This window comes from Nomascus leucogenys, chromosome 8 (assembly GCF_006542625.1).
Source record: "Nomascus leucogenys isolate Asia chromosome 8, Asia_NLE_v1, whole genome shotgun sequence".
Lineage (NCBI taxonomy): Eukaryota > Metazoa > Chordata > Mammalia > Primates > Hylobatidae > Nomascus > Nomascus leucogenys.
The window spans coordinates 32,777,112-32,799,551 of NC_044388.1; the positions used below are offsets into that span (position 1 = coordinate 32,777,112).

At 49.0% G+C, this 22,440-nt stretch overlaps 1 protein-coding gene across 1 annotated transcript in view; it reads right to left on the reverse strand.

Annotated features, from left to right (window-relative positions):
- SCARA5 (scavenger receptor class A member 5) overlaps window positions 1-22,440 on the reverse strand; it is a 123,183-nt gene that overhangs the window by 92,076 nt on the left and 8,667 nt on the right. Inside the window, exon 3 of the mRNA XM_003272915.4 lies at window positions 4,923-5,051. Coding sequence (XP_003272963.2) covers window positions 4,923-5,051 — 129 coding nt within the window. The remainder of the gene's footprint in view (window positions 1-4,922; window positions 5,052-22,440) is intronic.

Genomic DNA, 22,440 nt, shown 5'->3' on the forward strand with positions numbered 1-22,440 from the left:
ATTCCTTTTTAGCAATGCAAAACAGATTAATATAGGCAGTACACTGATTTCCCCCATTTTCAGAGAAGTGCCAAGTGCCTCAGCCAATGTCACATAGCTGGTGATAGAGAAGCCAGGGTTCAAACTCAGACACGCTGGCTCCAAAGTCCCTACTTGCAACCAGCATGAAGTCTACATGGTCCTGCCTGTCTCAATATTCTTCTTAAATGCTATGACGTCAATGCAGTTCATAACATGGTAGATGTGTTAATATAGTTAATCACACACCTGCCACTTCTACTAGCTAAATGTCCCTGGGTAGCAATTCCATATTCATCTCAATTAGGTACTTGGTTAAAACTGAAATAATCATCTTTTTTTCTACAAATATTTTCTAGATTCTCTTGTCTCTGTCATTCATTCACACATTAAAAACATCATGCATTTGAAGAATTAAGTAGAATAGGCAGAAATTTTTGTAAAGATAAAACTGTACATAACACCCTTCATTGTTCCATAAAGAATTAAGGCAATTCACAAGGATACATTAACTACACTAAGATTAAAGTAGATGAGATCCAGGTAAAGAAGATAAAGCAGAGAGACCCCGAATGAAGCCAGGAATGAGACTAACACAAAAATGCTTTCCTTAAGTCTCTATACTTGCCGCAGGTGGACCACAATTCTGTCCCCAGGTTTTTCTTTTAATGACCTTCAAATTCACATATCCCCATACAAGGGATGACAGCTGACTCTTAAGTTTGTGTTAATTACCTCCTTGAAAGTAATTTTAAAGACTTTCAGATTCACAGTCTCCATAAGGTGAAAAAAAATTCCTCAAGGAACATGTAACTCCTTCTATGACTGAGACAGAAAATAATTGGTGCATGGGTCCTCTGAGGACAGCACTGTGTAATGTAACAAATAACATCCTCAACATCATTCTTGCAATAAGCACAAGGGATGAAATTTCACAAGGTTGTTTCTGACAGAGTGTCCCAATAAAGGATGATGGCATTACGCTCCTATTCCCAAGATGCGTGATAGAATCAGGAAGCTACAGTGTAGACGGACATGGGCTTTGAGCATATTGTTCTTTCCTGCAAAGTCCAAGGACAGACCTGCTTGAAACAAGGTGATCCACAAAAGGGATACTCAGTTCAAAGCCAGGTGGACAACTCTCCCCGGGCCAAGGCCCTCCCCAACCATTCCAGCCCTCAGGGATTGGGCTTTCCTTTGTATAATAATATACAATATACAATAATATAATTTGGCAACAGCAGAAGCTACATCACATTGCCTGACGGTGGGTATCTGTGTTTATGATTTTAAACCCTCCTGTGCAGGGCCTACATCTCATGACGTTTTATTCCTAGGGCTTGTCCCTTTGCCCTGCACTCACCGAACACTCATGCACAAATTCAGCACTTGTTGAGGATGATGATGACAATGACCAACTGGTGCTGTTAGAAAAGAAGTAATTTAAGGTGCAGGAGGAGCCCATATCTCCCCAGGGACTCTCCCTGTAGACCAGTGGTCTTGCTACATTGCTGCGATGCTGCAGCCTCACCCCACATTTGAACCCCAGATCTTTTCACTTTCCCTTTCTGCCGTTTCATTTCCACAGTGAGAATTCAGACTTATCTACAGAGCTGTCTCAGGAAAGGGGAAGAAGAGATGGTTCCTGATGACCACACCCAGTCACCACAGTGACTGCCTGGAAGAGTCATGGTTAAGACTGAGCTCCCTCTGACCCTTTAATTCCATTGCGAAGGACATCTTGCCTGAAGTGCTGGATTGAGGACCCCCTGGCCACACGACCAGGCAAATCTCAATTCTTTAGTTCATGAACTTAAACCTAATGGTCTGTACTGTTCAAAAATGAATTGGCAACAGAATGAAAACATAATAGGGAACCGTCAGCCAAGGTAATAATCAAAATGTGTGGAAGAGATAGAAAAGCTTAGAGGAATTGGGGGTAGGAGGAGGCTCTTGCCGTCTCCTTGGGAGATGATGAAAGGCTATGAGCTGAGGGAAGAGAACCCAGTGCCAGCATGGGATTATTGGAGTAAAGCTCCCAGGAGGACACTGGTCAGGTTGGATGATGGGCAGAATCCAATTGATAGAATAATTTGGGTGGTGGCCAGATTAACCTTCAAACAGGTAAACTTGGATAATGCATAAACGTGAGGTACATGTTTGCCTTTTACTTTCAATATTTGGGCAAGAAGATGAATTGAGAGAAGTCCTATGTGGGGCCTATAAGACTCATATTTTGGTGTAGTTTGATTACAAATGTTTCACATGGGGAAACAGTAAGAGTAAGCATTTGCACACTGAGATGTTGCCAATCCAGTATTCAGATATGGCGCTGGGTTGCAGTGGACAATTTTGTCATCCAGTTATAGGAGCTATGAGATTTGCACTGACAAGGAGGTTTTAAGAATGGTTTAAATGGATCTCCTGTGCAAGGTGACCTCTCTGGGCACAGACAGTGACTTCTACCCAAGAAGGGGAAGCCCTCTCCCATGGCAGGACACCCAACAGAAGGCCAGGCAAGCTCTTCTTCACACTGGACTGTGGATCTCCCCCGACCCCTGATCTTGGTATCTCTGAGAAGGAGCATCGCTGAGGTCTTCAATCAGGCAATCTAAAGAAACCTCTCTAAGATCAGACAGCGCCTCCTTAAAGAACCTCAGACTTGTCCACCACCTTGCCAAGTCCCTTTCCTATGCCACCCTCACCAAACCTCCCGCAGAGGCCAGCATGATTCTCCAGACAAGAATCTGGGGAGGTAAGAGCGGCCACACACCAAGGGGCAAGAGATCAGGTACGACACTGTTGCACCAGCTCCGTCCCAATCCACCCCAAATTTTTGTTCAACACAGGCAATGTGGTACCCAGAAACTTCAGGTTCAAAGATAATTATAATGATCAGAAAAATGCTGGAACAATTAAGGAGGTATGGCAGCATTTCTATTAGATTGGGAAACCATGTTCCACCCTCCTTTCTGAAGCTTCCAGGACATCGTTATAAACCTCATTCAATCTCCAAGCCAGGAGAAAGCCTTTTTTTCATCATACTGGACAGCACTACTTGTTAGCAAACTGTCCTTTATTTTGAATGGAAATCTGTCTCCTAATAACATCCACCCGTTGGTCCTAGCTCTGCCTTCTGGGGTCACATAGAGCATGTCTACCCTTTCCATGTGGCAGCCATCCAGACACCAGAAGAGAACCGTCACTCTGCTGCAAGTCTTCTCTTCCCCAAGAGACGATGCCCTTCCAGGACCTCCAGAGGCCTGCCCCAAGCCCCCCCACCAGCCTGGTCCCTCTCCTCCAGATCCCCATCTGTCACCTTAAAGTTCCTGTTCTGCAGAGCTTTTCTGCATCTGTCACCTAAAAGTCCCTGTTCTGGTTTCCTGTTGAGCTGGAATGCTTTCTGAACATTCCAGAAATTTGTTATGGTCCTCGCAGCCAAACCCACAAAACCCAGATCCCAAGCTCTCACCAAGCAGTCCGAGAACATGTTCAAATCCTCCTCTGGCCCACTCGGCCTGCGAGGGACCCTGCTGGCCCCTGTCCTCTGGTCCCAGGGATGAATCATGAGGTTCTCTCGTTGTTGCTGTTGGCCGCCCCTCAGGTTGCTCATTGGTGGGACAGACTCCACCCCAATGTCTTTGCCCTGAGTGTGGAAACCTGAAGGCTCAGGCAGCATTGAACACCCCATTACATCACCCAACTGACTAGTCCCTCTTGACGGAAAGTGAGTCAAGACCGGGGAGGTCCTGGCCATTTGCCTCGAAATTTCCAGCAAAAGGTCATCTATCTGTAAGGGCCGGACCTCCAGATTCCTGCCCTGGGCTTCACCCGAGGGCCCCTCCCTCAGTGCTCCAAGTCAGCTAGGCCTGGCCAGCAGCCTTGCTCCCACCAACTCCACCTGCTCCATGCAGCAGCCGCACCTCCCTGTATGTGCCTGCTCTGTCACCATCGCATTGGGCTACACCCCATCACAGTGCCCGTCGCATTCTGCCTCGAGGCAGGGCTCTATCTGCATGACCCCACCTCAGTTCCTAGTCTGGGAGCTCCTTGAGAGAAGCACCTGTATCCTATTTAGCTGTGCCCCCAATCTTAGCATGGAGCTTGCTGCAAGTCAGGTACTCATGTGAGACATGTCGGGTGGAAATAAACTGATCCCTCAGCCTTACTTGTGTCCAGTCCTACCTACCTGCATTGAGAAAGGTGGGAACTGAGCAGCCCTTCCCTTGAAAGGGAGTCAGGAGAAGACCACTACAGCCATCTGCTTCACCATCTGTCTTCATAGGGACTACCTATAGATGATGAGCTGGGCTGCTCATAGCCTGGGGCCAACAGGCTCCTGTTCCATCCCTTCTTGTGTCCATGAGCTCTCCTTCTCCATGGCTGGAGAACACGCTAGCCCTAGCCCATCACCTGCCCATCTCAAAAGACAGAAATTGTTAATGAGAGCCTGGCCGAATTGGGGCAAACCCATTCTACCTACAGTAACTGCAAAGGGCAGCAGGTTTACCAGGAAGCAAAGTGCCTCACAACTATTTTCATGGCACTCCAGGACCAGAAGCTAAGACAGTGCCCAGCCTTCTCAGTGCAAACCGTACCCCAGAGGCCCAGGGAGGCCCAGTGTAATGCACAATGTCCCACAATGATGAAGGAAAAGTCAGAAGCCACTCCAAGCAGCTAGGTCTCTACTGCTGGACTCTTCAATTCCACAAGCTCACATAGCCCCTGCCAGCTACTCCCACACAAAACAAGCAATACTACTGAAGAGCTTATTCCTTCTTCCTCCGAGGTTTCCATGGTGACAAGGGCAGTGTTTGGGCTCATGACAGTGGGAGTGAAGAGTGGAAGCTCCACGTCTTCCTTCCTCATCCCAAAAGACCAGGACAAAAATGACCTGCTCTTACCTGCTAAGATGAAGATGCCCACAAGAATCAGGAAGACCAGCAGGTAGAGCCCCAGGACAGCATGCTTCAGGGCCGACAGGGACCCCAGCTGGGTACAGCAGATGCTTGCCCGCCGTTTGTGACATGGACCTGGACAATAAGGGTAAGAGGAGGAAGGAAAGAAGACACTTAAAAACCCCATAAGCTCTTTTCTTTTTTGGTCTCATCTCTCCCTGATGCATGCAGATGTTCATGTTGAACTTCTCACATCCCTTTTGCATGTCTAGAATGCAGCCACCTGATGGGGAGCTTTCCAGGACCATCACATTCAGCTTCTAGCTCTCCTCCCACTCTCTGTGTTCATGACCAAGCCAGATCACATGTCCACAGCTCACATGCTCACACAAACCAACTCTTCTTGAGCTAGCCCAAGCAGCAGAAAGACCTTGAAATAGTCTTAGACATGTGGCCTTTACAAAGTGTCATTGTCCCATGGGATCCAGGGAACAAGAAGAGAAATTAAAACAGGAGTTACAAACTCAAACTTCTACAGTGGCTGGGGAGGTATGAGAATGAGAGAAATGGGCCCAGTGGGACTGTGGGGAGGCCAACGGCACGTGCCTGCTCTGGCAGAGGCTACTATGCAGGGATGAGGGGTGAGTGTGGCCAGATCCAGAATTTTCTACATCTATTTTTAAGTGTTGGCAACTAATTCATCAAGCACAAAACACTGGGGAGTGTAAACAAAACACATCTGTAAGCCAGCTCTGACCAGCTTGCAACCTTGCATTTAGATTTGCTAGAAAACATGGTAAACTCATCCTGTGATACTACTCAGCTTCTGCTCAAAATGGAACAGGGAAATATCATTGCTGTAGTGGCCTTTTGGGCCATGTAATTCAACCCCTTTGTTGTACAGATAAAGAATGTCAAATGTCAGTTAGCGGCAAATCTGGCCCCAGGACCCAGGTTGATCTTTTAGCTGAACTTGTTTTTCAAGGCAGCCTTCTCAGATGGCCCATGCAGAGGCTTGCTGACCTCCACCTGCTCTGTTGACTGAAAGTGGAAAGAAGGGATCCTCTCCCCGATGTCAGCAGGGCACATAGGAATCACTGGGTGGGAGGAGGGGGGCATTTTTTTAAAAAATGCATATCCCTTTAATGCTTGTTCCTTACCCCCTGTGGGTGAGACCCCTCTCCAGAAGGACTGTCCCCACTTCAAGAGTGTCACTAAGGCCAGGCACGGTGGCTCACACCTGTAATCCCAGCACTGTGGGAGGCCAAGGTGGGCGGATCACTTGAGGTCAGGAGTTCAACACCAGCCTGGCCAATATGGTGAAACCCCATCTCTACTAAAAATACAAAAATTAGCTGGGCATGGTGTAGCATGCTTGTAATCCCAGCTACTCGGGAGGCTGAGGTAGGACAATCACTTGAACCCAGGAAGCAGAGGTTGCAGTGAGCTGAGATCACTCCAGCCTGGGTGTCGCAGTGAGACTGTCAAAGGAAAGGAAAGGAAAGGAAAGGAAAGGAAAGGAAAGGAAAGGAAAGGAAAGGAAAGGAAAGGAAAGGAAAGGAAAGGAAAGGAAAGAAAGGAAAAAAGGAAAGGAAAGGAAAGGAAGGAAAGGAAAATGAAAGGAAAGGAAAGGAAAAATGAAAGGAAAGGAAAAATGAAAGGAAAGGAAAAATGAAAGGAAAGGAAAGGAAAGGAAAAAGGAAAGGAAAGGAGAGGAGTGTCACTAACTGGAGTGGGCAGAAAAAGGTTGTCAAGAGAGGCTAAAATAATTGATATTTAGAAAACATCTTGAAGGATGGTGCCATGTTTGCAATTCCTTCATAGGTTTCCATTTGCAAGGATACCTCAAAGGTTATATATCACCTCCCAGGTATCATTACTACCTCCTTGGCCTCAGGAGGTTTTATGACCACAAGGAAAATGGCGGTGACTATTGGTACCTTAGGATCCACACTGCCCTGGTCCCCCAGAGGTATTGTTATATAGGGAACATTTTCCCACTCATTGACTTTGTTTTATTACAAATACTGCTGTTAAACCAGCTAAACAGAGCTATTACAAAATATTTCCATAAGACATTGGGTGCAGTGTCGAGCAAGTTGTCAAATACAAATCCAGTGACCATTCTCACTCATCCTTGCATTAGCAAGTTTTGAAGAGTTGAGCTGATTTTCTGCTAAGACAAAATAGAGCACATCTTTCTAACTCACCCTAAACCTTTTCTGGGATTTTCCATCCCTTACCATACACTAGGCTCTACAAAGGGTTTTGCTCCAAATATGTAGGCTTCTGGTAGCATTTCTTTTATTTTTTTTCCTTCTGGTGAGAGCCACTAGCTGTCTGGTTGCAACTTACCAGAAAAAACTCTGTTCCTCTCAAGAGTCAGAGTGGAAGGTATAGCATTGAATAATATTATACAGATACTTGTTTCGTTCTAATGGGGGTAGTTTCAGCTCTCCTGCTCTGAGCCCTGCTTTCTCCTGAGCCTCATGAAAGAATAGGAGGAGGAAAATCACACAGCCATGAACACAGTTAACTTGAAGTTTGCCTTTGTCATCTGCATATGTGTTGCTAGTTCACTGTAGGAGTGGGTCAACATGCAATGATGTTGCTCTATTTTTTTCCCCATAAAAAAGAATAGTTCCCTTGCCCTCTACCTGAGGCTTCTATTTAATAGCAAGCACCTACTTGTGACAGGTGCCTTTGTCAACCAACATGCAGAACACAGACCTTCCTCTGAGAGAGGTTAGTTCTTTGAGCAAGACTTGGTTACTTTGTACATTAAACCAAGTCTATTTTAAATAGAACATAATGAGGGTTTCAAATAGAGGTTTCCCACAAATGGTTAGACAAGCAGAACATGAATGATCTGGCAAGGCCCTTAGAGAATCTGATTGCAAAGGAAAGAAGACAATTTAAGACAACGACAAGTCACAAAGGCTGCCCAAAACACATTTATGGACTTTTTTTTTTTTCCAAGTGGCAGAAGCATGTTAGCTGGGTAAAGCTTTCAAATTATTTAAACTTAGCGGAAGGTTACACACACTCCAAAATGATCCTATCAGCAAAGCCAGGGCAAAACGTATGCCTACTTTTTTGTTAAAAATAATTTTTTAAAAATGCACTATCAAGCCATGACAAGACATGGAGGAATCTTAAATGCGTAATTAACCTGGTAAAATAAGCCAATCTAAAAAAGCTACACACCATATGATTCTAACTATGTGATATTCTGGGAAAAACAAAACTATGGAGGCAGTAAAAATATCAGTGGTTGCCAGGGATTGGGAGGGCAGGAAGGATGAACAGGCGGAGCACAGGGGATTTTCAGAGAAGTGAAACGCTTCTGTATGATACTGTAATGGTAGATGCATGCCCTTAGACATTTGGTCAAACCCACAGAATGTTCAACACCAAGAGTGAACCCTAATGTAAACGATGGGCTCTGGGAGATAATGATGTGTCAACGTAGGTTCACTGATAGTAACAAATGCACCATTCTGGTGGGGATATTGACAGCAGGGGAGGCTGTGCATGGGGAGGGCGGCAAGCGGGGTATATGGGAATGTTCTGTACTTTCCATTTGCCTTTGCTATAAATCTGACACTACTATTAAAAAACAAAGTCTATTAAAAATAAAAGTAGAGCTTTTGACTTAAGGATTGTAGGGGTAAAACTTTAACAGGCATTTATGGAACATCCACTGTGGAAAGCCCCACTCTGGTAGCCAGCCTTCAAAATAGCCCCCACGATCCCAGCACCTTCTGCAATCAACCCTCTTCCACGTTGTACCAGAATTGGTCTGTGTGACCACTAGAATATGGCAGAAGTAATTGTGTGTCACTTCTGAACTGAGACAAAAGACACACAGCGTCCTTCTGGCTTACCTTTTCTCTCTTGGAACCTTTGTTTGAGGGGAAGCCAGCTGCCATGTCATGAGCGCCCAGAGAGAGGCTTATGTGGTGAGGAACTGAGGGCTTTGGCTGACAGCCATGTAGATGAGGGAGCCTCTAAGGAGATCCTCCTGCCAGGTCAAGCCTTCGGATGATGGCAGCCTGGCCAATATCTTTACTGCAACCGAGGTGGGAGGCAACATTCGACTCCAGAGGCAGAGCTCAGACACCAGACCAACCTGAGGACTAGCTAAAAAAGGGACAAGGCAGGAGCAGCTTTTCATAAGACACACCCACCCACCAAAGTGCCATGTTGTTTACCATTGCCATGGCAACACCCAGATGTTACCACCCCTTTCTATGGCAACAACCTGACAACCCAGAAGTTGCCTTTTTCTAGAAGTTTCTGCATAAACTGCCTAAAATTTGCATATAATTAAAAATGGGCATAAATAGGACTACAGAACTTCCTCTGAGCTGCTGTTCTGGCCACACTGCCTACGGGGTAGCCCTGCTCTGCAGGGAGCAGCACCTCTGCTACTGCCGTGCACTGCCACTTCAACAAAAGTTACTACCACCACCGGCTTACCCTGGAATTCTTTCCTGGGCAAAGCCAAGAACCCTCCAATTTTGGGGCTTGCTCCTCCTGTATCACAAACTCTTGAGAAAGCCTGAGCCAGGGCTACTCTGCTAAATTGCTCCTGGATTCCTCCCAGATTATATAGACATATGTGTGTGCAAAATTTTTAATCTGAAAAAATTAACAAAATTTTGCCTTTTTAAAAAAAACACCCATGACTTCCTCAGAAACTGCAAGAGGAATGCATTTGTTTTATGCCGCTCAGTATTGGGGTAATCTGTTATGCGGCAATAGATAACTAACACACTTACGATAGATGCTGGGAAATACAAAGATGACACACTGTGGGAGGGAGAGACTTTGTCAGTGTCATTCACTTCCAACTGCCCAGCTCCCAGGCCAGTGCCTGGCACATAACAGATGCTCAGAATATTTGTTGAGAGATTAAGATGCGGCCACTGCCTTTCAGACGCAGCCATGGGAGGGGAAGACGATGCATGAAAGGGTAACTGCAATACAGGGAAGAATGAGATCGGTGCGGAAGGGAGCAGTGACACAAGCAAAGTGCTGCCTGCACAGGTGGCGATGCATTCGGTGCCAGAGGTAGTCAGAGTCTGCATGGAGGAGGCCGCAATTCACCAGGGTGTGAAGGACAGCCCTTTCTAGATGGGCTGAACTCTGTTCTCTTTGTCTTCACTTCATAGTCCAATGTACAGGACTTATAAATTTGAAAACAGTGACTTTAAGGAGCAAACGTCTCCCTCTCTGTGTGAACCATCTGCAGGAAGTACCAGACAAAGCTGTTCATGATTAACAGGTTGTCTGCAGACACAAGCACACACAACACCAGAGCGCTGGAGAAAATGGTCAACAACCACTGCGACAACAAGAGGAAGAAGAAAAACTCTCCCAAGCTCAAACAGAATCATGGGAAAGATTCTTCCATTTTACAGTGGCCTCCAGAAGTGAGGATGGCATCTGGAGGTCAGGAAGCCAAGAGGTCTAGAAAGGGTAAGGCCAGTGGCTCTGAGCAAATAAATAGAAACAAACAGTGACTTGCCAGAAGAGCCCAGAATGCCAGGCTGGGAGACGTTGTTCATCTCAATGTGGAACACGTGGCTGCTTGATGATTGTTGGGAGCAGCAGATAGATGGTTTCTCCTCTGTAGGCATCCTCTGCTGCATACAGCCTGCACAATCTTGCCATGGCTGAGTGTCCCTGGGCTATTACTTTCTTAACATCACTCCACTTAAATACATTTAAACTTAAATTTCTTTGGAAGGAAACTTCATCATCCTAAGTGGAAAATTAGTATCTTCCTATTATACATTAAAATAGATACCTGGCCAGGCCCGGTGGCTCATGCCTGTAATCCCAGCACTTTGGGAGGCTGAGGCAGATGGATAATCTGAGGTCAGGAGTTCAAGACCAGCCTGGCCAACATGGTGAAACCCCATCTCTACTAAAAATACAAAAATTAGCCGGGCATGGTGGCAGATGCCTGTAACCCCAGCTAGCCAGGTAACCCCTGTAACCTGGGAGGCAGAGGCTACAGTGAACCAAAATCCTGCCACTGCACTCCAGCCTGGGCGACAGATTGAGACTCTGTCTCAAAAAAAACAAAAACAAAAAAAAGTAGATACCTTAACAGATTTATACCTGTGTATCAAAGGCATCTTGAACACCACTATACTGTATGTAGCCACATCCTAGGAAACACTGACTTTAATGAAAGTAACTAAGTCACAGTTCAGTGACATGTTGCAAGAAGGAAGTTGATACACACCAAGGAAATTTCATTTATAGAGAAGCAAAGCCAAATTTTAGATGTTCAAGTTTTAAAATGGTCCAGGCCAGGCAATGGCTCATGACTTAATCCCAGCACTTCAGGAGGCTGAGATGAGAGGGCTGCCTGAGCTCAGGAATTTAAAACCAGCCTGGGCAACATAATGAGACCCTATCTCTACAAAAAATTTTTTTAATTAGCCAGGGATGGTGGTATGTGCCTGTATCCTAGCTACTCAAGAGACTGAGGTGGGAGGATCACTTGAGCCCAGGAGTTCAAGGCTGTAGTGAGCTGTCACCACTGCACTCCAGCCTGGGTGGCAGAGCAAGACCCTGACTCCAAAAAGAGAAAAAAAGTTCTAGAAGGTAGTATGTTAAGAATGAAGTACCACTGAAAGAACCACGTCAGAACCTTGCACGCATCTTTCACACCATCCTCATTATCAACCATTATCTCTTTACCTCTCTGGCGACCCCACTAGTCTCTAAGGTTCTCTGAGGCAAGGTGTGTCTCCCTGTCAGCCAGCGAACAACAAAGCAAACACATGTGAACAACAGTTATTTTTGTGGCAAAGACTGTCTCTTACATTTGCCGTACACAAATAATTGACAAACTCTAATTGGCTGGAAAAACACATTTTTGGAGCAAACTTTTGGTCTGAAAAAATAAAAGCTGGGGCCGGGTATGGTGGCTCATGTTTGTAATCCCAGCACTTTGGGAGGCCAAGGTGGGCAGATCACTTGAGGTCAGGAGTACAAGACCAGCCTGGCCAACATGACGAAACCCCATCTCTACTAAAAATACAAAAATTAGCCAGGCTTGGTGGTGCAGGCCTGTAATCCCAGCTACTCAGGAGGCTGAGGCAGGACAACTGCTTGAACCCAGGAGGCGGAGGTTGCAGTGAGCCGAGATCACGCCACTGCACTCCAGCCTAGGTGACAGAATGAGACTCTGTCTCAAATAAATAAATTAATTAATTAAAAGCTGGGCTTTCTTTGCATATCCAGGGTCTCTGATTTCTTCTTTGTGCCCATGCAGGTAAACTGTAGAAGCTAATCACTGGAACAGAATAGTTACTCCTGGTTGAAAGTCAAAATCACACGTGGAGTTTCTTAGTCATACCAAGGCCTGAGCCTGCCCCTGGATGCTCACTCTGATTCAGCGGTGAAATCACAGATCCATGGCACGGAGGCCACAGCTCTGCAGCAAGGCATTTGTCATATCAAAAGGGAAGGTGAAGACACATTCTTGGAAAGCAAATGAAAAGTCTTACTACTAAGAGCTTGACTTATGGGGAGAAAAAAATTCCTTGATTTCTTTTCAATAGGACACGTTGAAAATGGGGTTGTATCAAAAGATTGTATTATTCCTAGAGGTAAACACTGTGAAGAGTTCCTCCTAAAACTGGGAGCAAGAATACCCCCAAAGAGGTTTTGCTAAAATACTGTATCCTGGGGGTAGGGAGATGTTTGGCAGCGGAGATTAAAAAACAGGAAAGTTTATATAAAAACAACACAACCCTGGCACCCTGAGCTGAGGATGAGTAGGGAGAGGGTCCCCCAATGTCAGGCTACATTGTGGAGAGAACCTTGAACCTCTACAGCTCTCTTTCCCTGTATTAAGCAGATAGCGTCTCTCGCAGAGCTTCGGGGGAAAAGCATGGGTTTGGGGCTCTGTGGAGGTCAATGCAAAGGCTGCCTCTGTCATGCATTAACTGTGAGACCATGAGCGAGTATTTCGGCAGTCCCCTTCTTCAAAATGTCCTGTCCTTGAAAAACTAATATTTCAGTTTCTTAGTCATAATTTTAGAGCATTTTGGAGTTATCCAAATGTATTTCCCCCCCTCCCATTTTAAAAGAAACTCACGAATTGGATCTGATAAAAATGAGTCTTTATTTCCAAAGAAACTGGCTCTAAACATAAAAAAACACAGAAGGCAATGATTCCATTGTTACCTACTTGAGTTTTAACAGCAGCAAACAGTTACTTTCTTCTTCTTGTCTTTGGTCCCACAGCTCATAAACAGCAGGTAGAGATAGGGTTTTATTGCTGGGAGGAACCTCAGAGCTCAGCTCATCCAAGGAGCTTCGTGAAACCCACCCACGTCTGACCTCATGATGGTTACTCATCACTCACATTGTTCACTGTAACAGGCAGCCGCAAATAACCTCTGTCTTTGAAGCTGCCACCACTCTCTGGCTTTCATGGGGACTCCATAAGGGAGGGAAGGAAAGTATGAAGCAGGGGCACTGCCACCTAGAGCCACCCACCCGAGTCCTGCCTGGAGTCACAGCAGACCCAGGGAAACAAGTCTCTCTGGAACCTGGAAGGGTCCTCAACAACCATGATGTTGGGAAGTCTATATCATCCTGGTCATCATCCTGAATCCTGGCAAAAAAATTCTTCTAAAGCTTTTGGGATTTCCAGAGTCATAAGAGTGATTTTTGTGTATTCATGAGATGACTGGGTCTGGGGACCCCTAGATCGCCTCAGGATGGGGGCTGGCCACTGGAACGACTGGAAAGGCAGGATTAGAGAGTTGGGACTTTCAGCCCTACCCCCAACCTCCAGGAAAAGAGAGAGGCTGAAGGTTGATTATCAATAGCCAGTGATTTAATCAATCATGCCTACATAATGAAGCTTCCATAAAAACCCAAAAGGACTGGGTTTGGAGAGCTGGACATGCAGAGGTTCCTGGAGGGCAGAACAGCTGGGGAAGGCATGGAAGGTCTGCACCCCTCCTCCCAGACCCACCCTGTGCACCTCTTCCCTCTGTTGTTCATCTACACACCCTTTGTAATATCCTTTTCAATAAACCTGTAAATGTGAGTAAAGTGTTTCCCTGAGTTCTAGGAGCCACTCTAGCAAATTAATCAAACCCAAGGTGGGGGTCCTGGGAACCCTGGTTTATAGCCAAAGGAAATGGGTGCAGGGTGGGAGCAGTCTTGTGGGACTGGGCCCTCAACCTGTGGGATCTAAGGCTACCACCAGGTGCATTGCATCAGGATTGAATTGAACCAGAGGACACCCAGCTGGCATCCATTAGCGAACCCACTGCAGAACTGGCTGTTGATGGAGAGAATTCCTCATCCATTTTGGTAACCTGAAGTGAAGCATTCTGTGTTGAGTGAGAGAACAGAAAAAAAACATTTTGGTTTTTTTTCCTCTCTCCAGAACAACCAACTGAGGTAGAGTGAACACCAGTGACCTCCGCCCTGCTGCATCCAGGCTTGAGTCCTCAGGGCAGATGGCTCAGCGAGGGCACCCGGGGTAGGAGCCTGGTCTTCCGCAGGGCCAGATGCACCCAAGACTTTCACACCCACTTCTAAGTACGGGAGAGCAGGGGAAGGAGAGACAGCCAGGGCTAATTCCATGCAGATTTCATGATGGTCTGGGACAGTTTCTCTTAGTACTTTCAGAGATCTCTCCATCTTGCCACTTTCACACAATGTTTGTTATTTTTCCTCCACCCCATCCATGTCCCAAGTTACTCTGCATAAAAATTCTTGAGAACAATCAAGGGTGTGTGTTCTTATTTTCGGGAAGGGATGCCGGTGTGCGTCTTCTGCAGCCGGGGCTGAGAGGTGGAGAAAGGGGGCTGAGGGGTGGAGAGAGGGGGCTGAGGGGTGGAGAGAGGAAGCTGGGGGAGGGGAGGGCAGGGTGGCCAAGGTGAGCTGGTACACCATTGCAGCCATGCGGGAGAGAGCCTGAGAGTCCCAGGAACAAGGGGTTCCTGGGGCTGGTGGAAGATGCCACTATTCACGCCCCAAATGCACAGTACACGGATTAGAAGGAATGCGGCATCAATGCAGTGAGACTCAAGCAGGCAGCAGGCTCAGGGTTCTGCCTAATTTCAGGCCAAAAGACCCTTCCCCTACAGAGTGGCCCCAGCTCTTTGTTCAGAAGATTCCCAGTTCCCCTCCTGGCCCTTTGTCAATGACAATAAGTCACTTAAAGATGTCTGCAAGTTGGAAGCCAGGTCTCAGCTAGTTCCATTTTTAAATCACTCCTCTTTCTGGGATGCTAATGCAACCATCCGCCCACCTCCTGGTCCACTTTGGTTTGATGAACTGGTTTCTTCTCCGGGCAGAAACAAATGAGTTGAATACACCTGTCTCACTCTCCCAATTCCTACCACCATTCAGTGGGAAGGGTGTCTGGCTTGGGAGACAGAAATGCTGAGAGCCTCCCCTGCCACTTGTAGGGGACTGAGTCATCCGTGTCCCTGAAGCCTCTAGCTCTGCTACCTATGCACGAAAAACACAGCAGCCCATGCCAGAGGAGGGAGCTCAGCAGATCGGGGCAAAGAGGATGGGGATGAGGTGCCCTAGGACTTTGGGTGCTCCTCAAAAAACTACTCCCCACAAAACCTCACAGCCTCACCAGCAGTTTCTGCCCTGAGGCCACCCAGCAGGATCACTTGAGCCCTCAGTCCTGGCTTAGCAAGCCCCCCCACCTTAGTCCAGGCTGCCACAGCAAAGTACCACAGCCAGGGTGGCTCATAAACACAAATGTACTGCTCACAGTTCTGGAGGCTGGAAGTCCAAGATCAAGGCACCGGCAGATCAGGTGTCTACACAGCCACCCCCACTCCTCACAGTATCCTCCCACGGCGGCAAGAGAGTGAGAGAGCCGCTGGGGTCCCTTTTATAAGCGCACTTATCCCACCCACGTGGGCTCCACCCCCATGACCTAATCACCTCCCAGAGGCCCCACCTCCTAATCCCATCACTTTGGGGGTTAGGGTTTCAACATAGGAATTTGGAGGGGACACAAACATTCAGTCCATTGCACCCACAGAAAACCCAGGACTCCCAAGGCCCCCCATCACCCACTGTTAACCCCAAACAGCTGTGTTTATCCTCCTTTCATGCCATCTCCCTCCCTGACTTCTGAAACCTCCCTGCATTGGCCCCTGGACTCCCAGCAGATCAGCCGTGAAACCTCTCATTCCCTCAGCCTCTGCTGTAGGCGTTTCTTCTACTTTCTTGTTCTAAATGAGACCTGCTTCCTGCCTGCCTAACCTTTCCCATGAGGACTTTTCTTTTCCCATTCTCCTCATACACCAGTCATATGCCAGGGCAGTAGATGTTTCTCTTTGTTTCCTTCTAGAACTTTCCCTCTCCCTCATCCCTAAAAACCCCCAGCACTTGTGTTCACTGTCATAAGACTTGACACTGCACCTCAAGGTTAAGAGCCACCTGCTCCTCCCCTCCCGGGGTCCCTGTCACTGCCCTGGCTCTCCTGATCCCCAGGTATCACTTCTTCTGGCCTCTTTACCTTATTTCAGCCTCCCCAGCCCGCTTTGAACACAGGAAACATGTCTGGCCCAAGCAGGGATGGGCTCCGACTGTAAAAAACGCACTGGATTTTGAAGACTCAGCATGACAGAAAAAATACATAAATACCACAATAAACTTTATAGCAATTACACGTCAAAATGATAATATATTGGATATACTGGATTCACTAAAGTGTACTACTGTATTTCAGTTAGTTTCTTGTGCCTTTTTTTTGAGATGGAGTCTTGCTCTGTCGCCCAGACTGGAATGTAGTGGTGTGATCTTGGCTCACTGCAAACTCCGCCTCCTGGGTTCAAGCAATTATCCTGCCTCAGCCTCCTGAGTAGCTGGGATTACAGGTGCCCACCACCACACCTGGCTAATTTTTTTTTTTTTTTCCCTAGGAGATACAAGGTTTCACGATGTTGGCCAGGTTGGTCTCGAACTCCTGACCTCAGGTGATCTGCCCACCTCGGCCTCCCAAAGTGCTGGGATTACAGGTGTGAGCCACCATGCCTGGCCAGATTCTTGTGTCTTTTCACCTTTTAAGGTGGCTGCTAAGAACTTTAAAATTGCATGTGTGGCTCACCTTTCATTTCTAGTGGATTCTGCTGCTCTAGAAAGGCTTTTCACCAATCACTGAAATCTAAATCCCACGTTCAAATGTCCCACTTTATAAGTGCCATGGCTCATCTTATTTATTTATTTATTTATTTGAGACAGGCTCTCCCTCTGTCACCCAGGCTGGAGTACAGTGGTGTGATCACAGCTCACTGCAGCCTTGACCGCCTGGGCTCAAGAGATTCTCTGGCCTCAGCCTTCTGAGTAGCTAGGGCTATAGGAGTGCACCACCACATCTGGCTAATTTTTAAAATTTTTCGTAGGTTGGGGGGCTCTCTGTGTTGCTCAGGCTGGTCTTGAACTCCTGGCCTCAAGCAATCCTCCCATCTCGGCCTCCCAAAGCACTGGGATTACAGACTTGAGCCACAGTGCCCGCCCTCATCTTCTTAGTGCAGTCCCTCAGGTCTCTGACTTGGGTGCCCCAGCCTCGCACAGACCATGCATCCCACTGCCTTTCTACCCTCTCACACCCTCCTACCCTTGCTGGCCCTCTTATCCTACTCCACTCCAGGATCCACGTTATCAGGTAACACACTCCCACTCCTCGCTCTTGTCTTGCTTCCTCACACTTGCACAGGGAAACGCTCACCCTTGTCAGGTCTAACACCACCCACACAGTTGAGCACAGGTGGAAAAAAAACCACGCCCCTATGCCAATGGGGCTAATTTAAACTCAGAGCCTAAAGACCCAGGGGCGCTGGCTGTCCCTGGGCTCCTGCCTTTCCCTCATCCCATCATCTCTCTCTCCCTCTCCCAGATGTGACTTCCCACTCGCTCCTCCTCTTCACTCTAGGTTTCCTATTTGACAGAAAAAACAGAAGCACTGCTCAGAGCCCCATGGGAAGGCCCAGGAGCAGAAGCAGACACTGAAGGGACACAACGGTACTCACCCTAGGACTTCACGTTTTTGGGGTGTGCTCTATGTACCCATTTGGAAGGACTCAATGTGGAATAACTCACGTAGCCCTTGCAAAAGCGTATGAGCCAGGGGCTATGCGCTTCCCATTTCTTAGAGGAGGGGAAGATGAGGATAAGGGCTTGTTCAAGTTTTCCCAGCCAGCACTCAGCAGAGACGGGGTCTGAGCCCAGCCTGTTCAACTGCAGAGCCTGTCTTTTTTTTTGAGACGTAGTTGTACTCTGTTGCCCAGGCTGGAGTGCAATAGCGTGCTGTTGGCTCACTGCAACCTCTGCCTCCCGGGTTCAAGCAATTCTCCTGCCTCAGCCTCCCAAGTAGCCGGGATTACAGGCGCACACTGCCACGCATGCCTGGCTAATTTCTTTTGTATTTTAGTAGAGACGGGGTTCCACCATGCTGCCCAGGCTGGTCTCGAACTCCTGATTTGAGGCAATCCACCCGCCTCGGCCTCCCAAAGTGCCAGAATTACAGGTGTGAGTCACCATGCCTGGCCCCAGAACCTGTCTTTTTAAGTACCACACAAAGCCATCCCCCACAATAGAGAAGGTGAGACTTCAGCACTTTAGACTCAGGTATCAGAGCCGAGCAAGGCTGTGTGCGGGTCTGCACCAACGACGTGTCCACACCCTGAATTTCTGGCCCACTGAGTCACATCTAGGTAACCTTGCACTTGAGCCAGCCTTGTGCTGGTCTGCAGTGGGAGGGAGGAGAGAGGGGAGGACAGACCAGCTAGAGCAATGGTAAATTACAGAAGTCGTGGAGCCCCGTCTCAGGCCTATTTGTGCCCCTTGCTGCACACAGCACCTATAGGATCCCTGAATATATTTTGCTAAAAGATGAAGATGAAGAAATGAATGAATGAGCAAGCAAGGAAGCAGAGGCCAGGAGCTATGACAGCAAGGTCTGTGGTGAGGAGAACTGGGGGATGCCATAAGGAATAACTGCCCTGGCCACTCATCACCCCCGCTACTCCAGGGATCACCAGAAGCCCACCTGCCCACCCAGGGCTCTGTCCTCACTGCAGGCCTCCTTCAAGCCCATCCACTCCAGACTGTACCATGCTAGTGGGACACGCCAGTGGCATCCCCTTCAGACCCTCCTCACTGCCCCCATCCCTAGAGTAATGCCATATAGGAGATGGCATGGCCCAGGGCTGGGGCTTTGGCTGAAGACAGAGAGGGGAGGCTCCAGTCCATGCCCATCTGCATGGGAAGGAGCCCCTGGTGCCTCTGTGCCCCCTCCCTCCTCTTCCCAATGCCTCCTGGAAACAGCAGCCTCCACCCTGAGACAAGGAAACACATCCCTTGGCTCTTCTGGTAGCAAACTTCAGGGGGCCCCTGGGAGCAAGATGCCTCCAATCAGGATGACGAAGGGACAGACACACATACGCCATAGAACCAGGAGCCCTCAGGGCCCAGTATTTCTAATATTCGAGAAACAGGACTAAAGGAACTTGCTCAATTTCCTGGAGTATCTAGGCCTCATGAGAATCCTGCTAGTAACCAGAATGCTGCTTTCTTCAGCAGAAGGCCAGGATCAGCCCCAAAACACTCTCTAGGCCAGGGTTCCTGAGAAGGGGCATGGGTGTTTCCTGGGAGGCCCTGGGTGGCAGCAGCTCCTTCCACCTCCTCATCTCTCCCTCTCCTTCTTCCCCACCTCCGCGAGCTTTGTAGGGGACTCCCAAAGACCAGGGAGGAAAATAAAACGTGGATCGAGGGGCTACTGTGTGCAAGGCGCTTTACCTGGGTTATATCACGTAATCCTCCCACAATGCCTGTGGGGTTAGTAACATTATTCTCACTTTGTAGACAAGGACACTCAAGATTAGCGGGTCAGGGCCCTGGCAGAAACAGAAGGCTCCCCCAGATTAGGACACATCACAGGGTTTCATAAAAGGAATGTCTCAAAGGTGTGGCTGGGGTGTGACACTCACAAGGACAGAGCAGCATTCGTGGGCTATAACCACCCTTGGGCCCAAAGGGTCAGGGATGGGAGCAGTTGCCAGAACCTGGAAGGGGAAAAGCCCAGGTGGACAGGGCAGCTTTCAAGGAGCTGTGGTCTTTGGTGGAGGGACAGGAGCAGCCCTGGGTGACTCCATAGGGCAGAAGCTGGAGGAGTAAGTGCTCCAGCTTCCCTGTCTCCCCTCACCCACTTCCTGCCGGGGCTCCCCAGTGAGTTAGAGTAAAGAACAGTGTACGGCACGTGGGGATGGCGAGACAAACAGAATCCCCTGCACTGGGTCTGAGTTCACACGTGCAAGGACAACACAACTCGTGTGTGCACTATGGGTTCACACCCAGCCCTGACACACTGCAACACGTGTCACCAAGCCACTCCCATCTTATAGAGAGACAGCCCATTGGGCAAGAGAGACCTGGAGCACACCTGGCCACTGGCTCCCCCGGGGACCACAGACCTGTCTAACAGAGCCATGCTCTCTGCTCGGCATGATCTGTAGCTCTGAACTGGGTTAATAGTCCCCTCTCCTGCACCAGAGCCTGATGCGGCAACCTGTAAAGGGCGGTGACTCTTCCAGAGGCCCCAGCCAGCCCCTCCCAGGAAATCCATTCCCATCTTTGGGCAGCAGCCCAGCAACCCTCAGCTGTGCCAAGTGAACCGGGGAGATCTGATGGATAAGAAGGTAGATGAGGAGGATAATTTCATTTTATGGGGAAGGAACACAGGAATGGGGAGGCCGGGACTGGAGGCAGCGAGCGGCCCGGCTGCAGGCATCCGCAGCCGCCAGGAGCATGTGTAACTCATTACCCCCAGGTCCCATTTGCGGCCATGGATGACGCCACGAGTGGAGGGGGCTGGGGCCGTGGGGGCGAATGGGACTGCAGTATTTTTCTGACACTAACACCTCTCTCTGGCCCTCGGAAAGTTCTGTGGAGGAACCAGGCCCAGCCAGTCCCCACCCACTCCCAGATCGGTCTCCTCCTCCACCTCCTGGCGCCAGATTGGAGAGGCCCCGGCTGCATATCGGGGAAACCAAGGAGGGAAAAAGGAAGGCGGGAGGGGAGGGAGGAGGGAGGCCAGATCACTGGTGCCTGGGGTTCTGTTCAGAGGGTGGTGTGAGTGAGCATCCATCAGAGGCGGCCAGAGGCAGCTTGGCTCAGGAACCTTCCAGGTCCTGTTTGGGCTTGGCCCTTCCAAGCAGTTCCAGCCCCACAGGAGGACACTCGGCTATTGCCCAGGATCCACGAGGTGAGGAGGATGGGGCCTTCCATCAACAGTGGTCCCCGAGGAGGACAGCAATGGCCAAGACGCAAGGGAGGAGGCAGATTCCAGAGGTGGCCCCGCCCAGGCATGCAGAGAAGGGAGGCCCTAAAGACATCAGAGAGCAAGGGGTGCCTGCAGGGCCTTGAAGAATGCAGGGACAGGACGAGCTGGAGGAACTAGGCAAGGTGGCTGCTCAGGGAGGGGACAGAGAACCAAGGCACCCAGCAGTCCCTCTTCTTCCCATCTTACCTGGCAAGTGAAGAAAGGGAAGGGATAAAGGCAGGGAGGGTGAAGAGAGATGAAGGGCGAGAAGGAAAAAGAAAAAAACAGCAGGTCCTGTGCAGAAGTGGAATGGTGCTTGCAGGAGCTGCTCTGCTAGGGGAGGGTCCCTTCCTCTGCACTGAGGAAGCTCCCTGGGCATCAAGCCCCTACTCAGCCCATACCCCGAGGGTGTCCCCTCACCTCCTCTCTTGCTTTTCCTGCTCTCACGTCTGGTGGCGGCTGCAGGGAGCTCCTTTCATCTCTGGACCGACCACCTGCCCAAGCCCATAAAAGAGGGACTCCTCAGCACTTCTGCCTCTAGGAAGTTCTACCTTGTCCAATGGGTGAGCTGTCTGTAACCTGGCATTTCTTGTCCCTGTTTCTCAGGTGGATGGGCAGGAGGGCGTGCGTGGGTGAACCAGGTAAATGCTGGTGCCTGGACAGGGGCGCTCACGCTTGCTGGCTGGGTGAGTGTCTGTTGGGGGTGCCAGCAGCCACATCGTGAACAGAGCTTTTCCAGGCTTAAGGCAGATTCTGCACTTGGATTCCCACGTGCCTCCTTGTCTATTTCCCAATTGGTTCCAAATCCAGAGGTGCAGGGAGTCACTCCTTGGCACCATCAGCCCAACCCCATGAAATCCCCATGCTGGGAAGGAGCCTGCATCCCAGGTAAGGAAACTCAGAGTCCGCTTCCAGCTCCACCACTGATGACTTGAGTGGACTTACCACATCATTTACCAACAATCGCCAAGACTTCCTGGACACCTGCCACCTGCAAGGTCCCAAAAGAATTCCAAGAGGAGCAAAACACAGTCCTGACCTCGCGGGTCTCGGTGAAGATGAGACCTGCACTCCACAGCACACGGGCCATGAGAGTGGGGCAGCTCATCACACCCAGCAGGAACACTGGGGAGCCTGCTGGGAACTGGATCTGGGACTCAGCAGGTCCCACCGCCAGGGAAG